Here is a 6,945-nt window from a genome sequence, read left to right as displayed (position 1 = left end):
TGGCAATCTGGGGGCGAATACGATGTCAGGAGCTTGGACAGAACGGTGAGAGGTAGTCGTAAATTGTTTCTTAGAAAAGTGGTATGAACAAAATGTCTTAACTTAACACTGTCTGCTGCCCGAGGATCGGCCTTGGCCTTCGAGTAATCATTTCAACATTCATCTACTTCATTTTTGAAAGATATGGATATGTGTTGTAATGCCTAAACCACTTGTTGGAATCCGACTGCGTTATCACTTCCGGTTAGACAAAAAACGATTAAGGTGTCGTTTGTGTCTTAAATAATTTGGAAATTGGGTGAGTAGGTTCACATTTTAAGTGAAAGTACTGTTTTTTCATGATATTTATAGCTATCCTTCTTGTACGGATCTTATGTCAAGGCCAAATATGTTCATTTTAACAGTGTATATACCCTGAATATCCACGTAAACCACCAGCTCGAGTCTCGTTACCTGGGTCTGGGGTCGGGGACAATGTTAACCCAGCTGATAGTGTTTCTTTCTTTGTTGTTTAACGCCGCACTTAGCAGTATTCAAGTTATATGACGGCGTTCTGTAAATATTGCCTAATGGATTCTTGACCAGACAATCCAGTGAGCATCAATCGACTCAATTGATAAAAAAGTCAGCGTCCATCACTCACGTTAGTTGCCTCTGGCGACACTAGTGAGACTGAGTAGTGAGTGTGTACAGGTGCATAGGTAAACAACACCACTTAGATTCTTGTAGACAGGAAAGGGTTGAGTTAACAGGAATCAGCCTATAGTTATAGCACCAATTGGTTACGGCTGCAGGCTGTGGCTCTAGCTTCACTGATCTCGCATGCCTTTTCAATCTTTAGGTTGGTTGGTTTGTTGTTTAACGCCGCACTCAGCAATATTCCAGCTATATGACGGCGATCTGTAAATAATCGAGTCTGAACAAGACATCCAGTGATTAATATCATGAGCATCGATCCACACACTTTGGATCGATGACATGCATCAACCAAGTCAGCGAGCCTGACCACCCGATCCCGTTAGTCGCATTTTACGACAAGTGTAGTCACTTTTTACTGAAGACCTATTCTACCCCGGAATCTTCACAGGTCTCAATCTTTAGGGTTAGGGTAGTTCGCTCCAACTCTATCCTTAGTACTTCTATTTCTGATCAAGCACCCATTTCTGATTATTAGGGCTAGGTACCCCTTTACAGTCCTTAGGGTTAGGGACTCCTTTATGATTTCTAGGATTAGTTGAGAGACGCGTATGGGTTATTTTACCTCTTTTCACAAAATTATGCAATGCAACTTGAGGAAAATCTGTTACAAATGTATCAAGTTTACTTTCACAGAGTAAATTGATGTAGACAGTCATGAACCTAGCCAAGCTTTGAGTAGGCAACATGAGTTCGATCCTCAGAGGACCACTATATGAAATCCAAAAGAGAGGGCACAGTTTAGTGCAGGACTCACAAAACCACTTCGATGCTTGTAGACAGGGAAAATCACACTCTCAGGCTCATGGATTCATTCCTGAATATGCAGGGTTTGCGTATAAAGTTTTTTGTCCATGATGAATAGGCCTTCCAGTGGTAGAAACTAACAGTTTTGGTCCACTAGCCCTTATAATGATAACATATAGCAAAACCCATAAAAATGCTAATGTCTGCTGGTCCTTATGATACCTTAACTATTGGGCAATTCGGAATGGACTACAGGACTAGTGCCAATGTCTAACGCTGCCTTCTCACTTGTCATCATTTGACTCGAGTCGCATGCACCAATGTGCACAGATTATTTGTTGTGTTTAACCGGATTAACAGGTCATTTCACACCATTGACAGGATAACGTTCTCTAAGTTGCTCACAGTTTCCTGATTTTGGGCTGAGCTGAACCTGGTCACCATGGCATCAGTTCCATTCTTATACACTACATAGTAAACACTACATGGTAAACACGACATGGTAAACATTTCATGGTTAACACAACATCATACATGGTAAACACTACATGGTAAACACTAAAATGTTTCAGTCAAAATCAAGTGAACATTGAAAACAGGAAGGATATTGTTATCACATCTTTTCAATATAATCAACATTTCTAGTTTCATTCAAGCATTGATACCATACCTATGCCCATGGGTATCACCAAGTGGTTAACGTCTGAGACATGCATTACTTGAGGCTTTCCACGAACAATAAACTGACACACCTTGATGTTATTGGAGTACTGTTAAAAGTAGCGTTTAACCGAACTGACTCACTCAAAATACCAGGGCACACTTGCACAAAGCGATCTTAGTGCTACGACAATTGTAAGCCTATGTTAAAGTATGGGAGTTACAATCATCTTAGCGTTAAGATCGCTTTGTGCAAGTGGGCCCTGGTGTAAGCAAGGAATAACATCCATGCACTTTTTACCATGTTTACTTGTTTTTTTGTGAATAGAATGTCTTGTACTGAACAATGACTTATTACTAGTATTCTAATAGGGCATTTGGAAACTTTGTCTAATATGTTCTTGTCAACAAATCTCTTAATCTGTTCTGTATGTTCTACAGATGCCCTGAGATGACAATACTGTACTGAAGGGCAATGTCTGGTAAGCGCCACAGAATGCCATACGTTGCCAAGGTAACACCACCCAAATTGATGGTGAGTACCTGCCATGCTATGCTGCAGAAGACGGATCAAGCTTCCAACTCAAGTACCAGCAGTTCTGATGGTGTTCTGCCAACCTACACAGCCCTGTCCTCCAAGAACCACTGTTGTAAGTTGCTGCTAGGACTGCAGGACCTCCGAAACAATGAGACTCTGTGTGATTACTCCATCCTGGCTGAAGGGGAGGTGATCCGAGTCCACAAGGCTGTGATGGCAGCCTGCAGTGACTACTTCCGTGTCATGCTCTGTGGGGACATGAAAGAGAGCAGGGAGGGGAGTGTAGACTTGAAGGGCGTCACGTCGAATGGGTTGCGGGTGGTCGTAGAATTTGCGTACACGGGTCAGCTGGGACTGACGACGGAGAATGTAGAGGATGTTTTGTCGGCAGCGACCCACCTCCAGGTTAGTGATGCTGTGGAGCTGTGCAGCAAGTACCTGGAGACAGTCATCACAGTGGAGAACTGTGTCGACATTCTAAACCTGTCCGAACTGTACTCCCTATCCTCTATGCATACAAAAGCACAGCAATATATGCTAGAAAACTTTGAAATTGTGGCAGAGTCGGAACAGTATTTCAAACTTGCCCATCTTCAACTTGCAGCCATGCTGGCTGAGAATTCCCTCCGAGTGGTCTCGGAATACTGTCTGTTTGAGTTGGTGTTGATGTGGATTAAGTACAAACCGGAGGAAAGGGAGAAGTATGTGGCCAACTTGATGCGGAATCTGCGACTGCCGCTGCTCTCAGGGGAAGAGTTGGTTGAAAAAGTGAGTCGAGTGGAGGTGATGAAAAAGAATGCAGAATGCAACGAGCTGCTAACTCAGGCCAAAGACTACCATATTGTTGTCAGCAAACAGCCTCTACTTCAGTCCAGCCGCACACAAGTCAGGTCAGAGCGGAAGAGTTTGGTTATGTGTCATGCTCAGAATCTGGAAAGTTACAATTTCAAGACGAAGCGACAAGGATTTCTCAGAGATGCTACCATACCTCTATATAACCCATGTGTAGTGGTGGTGGACAACTTCATGTATGCATGTGGTGGGAAGTATGACAGCACGGAGAACAATGAGATTGCCACTGCCAGATGCTTCAGATATGATCCTCGTTTTGACTTCTGGTACGAGCTCTCTTCCATGAACGAAGCCAGGAAGGACTTTGTTGTGGTAGCATACAATGGTCAACTGTATGCTATCGCTGGTCAGGATGAGAACATGGTGATGTGCACAGTGGAGTGTTTCTCCATAGCAAACAATGACTGGGAAATGAGGGCACTGCTCAGTCACTCGGTGTATGGCCATGCAGGGACTCTGTGTCAGGACAAACTCTACATCTCAGGGGGGCAGCGTTTCTCTGGCTGCTGTAACAACCTAGCTTGCTACACGCCCGCCAGTGACTCCTGGGAGGAACGGGCGCCGATGATCCACAGCCGTTGCAACCATGTGATGGTGGAGGTGAAGGACAAGCTGTACGTCATTGGGGGAAACATTGAAGACAGTTACGGCTTTCCTGTTCCAATCATTGCCATTGAAAGGTACTGTCCTGTGGCCAATCAGTGGACTCTGTGTGAGAGGACGGTCAACATACGAGAGGCTGGGGCTAGCGTCCTTGACAACAAGGTGTACATTGTTGGTGGCATCAATGGTGAACATTACTATTCAGATCTACTACAGCTGTATGATCCCATCCTAGATGAGATTACATTAGTAGAGAAATTCCCAACCAGGATCTTTGGAAAAGCCTGCTCCATTCTGACTCTGCCTCAGTATATATGAAACATGTACATAAAATAGTCATGGTTAGGTTAGGTCTTCGGGATATATTTAGACCTGTACAGAGACAGATTTTCAGCCCCAAGTATGCAGCGATGACAAAAGAAATTCCTAATTTGAATTAAGAGTATTTCATTTCTGCAGGATCTACAAAAATATTATCAGTATCACAAGTTTTTCCCAATTTACCTGCCAAAGGCACTTCATTTTTGGAATGCTAGGTATATCTCTAGGTTTGCACATGTGCACAATGTGTACCCAACTTCATCAAGTCGACTATGGCGCCGCAATTCATTGTGCAGAGTGGCGTCCCTTGGGAGGCCAGAAACCTATGATTGTGGTTACGAATCTTGATTTGCCCGATTGTGTTTCTAGGTTTGTCAGTACCATACTCACGCTTGTCGGTTTCACCAAAGTGGTAAATGTCTGAGACCTGCATTACTTCGGGCTTTTCTCCCACATCAGGGTTGGTCGGGTAGCCTAGTGGTTAAAGCGTTCGCTCGTCACGCAGAAGACCCGGGTGCGATTCCCGACATGGGTACAATGTGTGAAGCCCCTTTCTGGTGATCCCCGCCGTAAAATTGCTGGAATATTGCTAAAAACGGCTTAAAATCATACTCACTCATTCATTTTCTCCCACATCGAGCTGACACGCCGTGATATAACTTGAATACTGTTCAAAGCGGTGTTACACCTAACTCTGGAATTGAAAAGCCCCATTTAGAAGAGTACACTCTGGTTGTTTATATTACAGTGGCTAAGTCGGGAACAATACACTGATACATCATGATACTTTAGTACACAAGTACAGTTACCATGGTTACAATATGTTTGTGTGTATCATAATCAGTAGGATAAGCATTTTTATTTTACAGATGTCAGCTTTTTTCTGCAACTGTTAATTTTACTGCTGTTTTTATCTGTGATTTGCTACTTCTCAAGTCCAGGGCACATGTTACAGAGAGATCTTGGCGTAGGCTTAGACTGAAGGCAGCTGAGAATGAACATCGAGAGCACACTGATCCATTGATTGGAGTAATAATAATGTAGTGACATGAGCATGAGATTGGTGAACTCTGCCTTCCTCATACATGGCGGACCCTTGGGGATTCCGGGTTAGAATAGGTCCCCAGCAATCTGTGCTGGTTGTAAGAGGCAACGAAATTAATCGGGTGGTCAGGCGCAGTGACTTGGTTGATTACGTGTCATCAGACCCCAACAGCGTGGTCGTTACTCACAATATCAGTCACTGGATTATCTTGTTATTTACACGCTGCTTGAGTGTGGCATTAGACAACAAAGAAAATCATACTTGACATGCATATTTATCTTGATCAAACCACATGAAGCATCATAAAATCTCCATCCTTGCCTCAGACATGCAGGTTATGTTCCGACTTCTTAATGGGATGCATGTAGGAGGTCCTGTGAGTCAACTACATAAGGTTACTGTGGGACGCAGTGGTGATATAGGCCAAACAAAATTGGGCAAGTCTGTCTTATCTTAAGTTAAAGCTTACCAGTTTGTTTGTTGTTTTATGCCACAATATGCCAGGTATATTGCGGCGGCTTGTAAATAATCAAGTCTGGATCAGACAATCCTGTGATTGACATCATGAGCATCGATCCACGCAATTGGGATATGATGACATGCATCAACCAAGTCAGCGAGCCTGATCACCCGATCCTGTTAGTTGCCTCACAACAAGCATGGTCACTTAAAGCTTACCAGTACTATGTTTAAGAAAGTCATGCGAGTCAGGCTTTGTAATCAGATCACAGTGTTTCAATCTCTTGAACCTGTATGTAAACATCTGAAGTGATCAAATCTGCATCTTCCCGAGTCAAGGGAGTTAACTGACTATAAAAGTCCAGTTTCCACCCTTGCCAAAATAGACTGGAATTCAGGAGTTACATTTTGGCTGGACTAACGTTTTCTATGCATAGTCCAGTCAAAATTGCGTAACAAACTAGACATCTGGTGCAGATGTCTGTTGACTGCAGGATTTACAAAGCATGTGTACCGTCAACTTGGTGTCAACAGATGTTTTGCAGATCTTTTCATGTTTTCAATCAAGGTGCTCACTTCGCGAAATAAGAACCATTTTATTACATCATAGATCTTGATTATTGATGAGATCATCTTGACTGGGAGCCGCCATTTTGTTGGGGGCAAATGCAAGCGCCATGATCTGATTGGTCAGTAGGAGGGACATAAAAGAGATTAACTCGAAATGGCCATTGGTGGCTCTATGATTGAGTCTGGAAATTCCATCCTAGTTCGGCAAGGGTGAAAACTGGACTTTAAAAGTCAGTTAACACTCCTGCCTTCGGAAGATGTCAAATCTGCTTTATCTGCAACTTGTCTCCACTCAATTCTGTGTGGCACTGGTCCTGATGTATTCCACGATCTTCATCCTGGAAATATCCAGTTTGATACCTACAAGGGTACAATGTGGGAAGTCCATTTCTGGTGTCGCTAGCTGGGATATAGCTGGAATTTTGTTAACATCTCTTCAATATGAGTAATTCTT

At 43.3% G+C, this 6,945-nt stretch overlaps 1 protein-coding gene across 1 annotated transcript; it reads left to right on the top strand.

The window, feature by feature from the left end:
• The first annotated feature begins 228 nt into the window (after nucleotides 1-228).
• Nucleotides 229-5,306, top strand: LOC139454005 (kelch-like protein 26). The gene is made up of 2 exons (XM_071235477.1): nucleotides 229-298; nucleotides 2,545-5,306. The coding sequence occupies exon 2, from the start codon at nucleotides 2,579-2,581 to the stop codon at nucleotides 4,412-4,414; it is 1,836 nt and encodes a 611-aa protein (XP_071091578.1). The 5' UTR covers nucleotides 229-298; nucleotides 2,545-2,578; the 3' UTR covers nucleotides 4,415-5,306.
• Nucleotides 5,307-6,945: the final 1,639 nt, after the last annotated feature.

This window comes from Haliotis cracherodii, unplaced genomic scaffold (assembly GCF_022045235.1).
Source record: "Haliotis cracherodii isolate W230 unplaced genomic scaffold, xgHalCrac1.p SCAF_10, whole genome shotgun sequence".
Lineage (NCBI taxonomy): Eukaryota > Metazoa > Mollusca > Gastropoda > Lepetellida > Haliotidae > Haliotis > Haliotis cracherodii.
The sequence above is the reverse complement of the archived record's forward strand: the minus strand, read 5'-3'. Positions and strand labels throughout refer to the sequence as shown.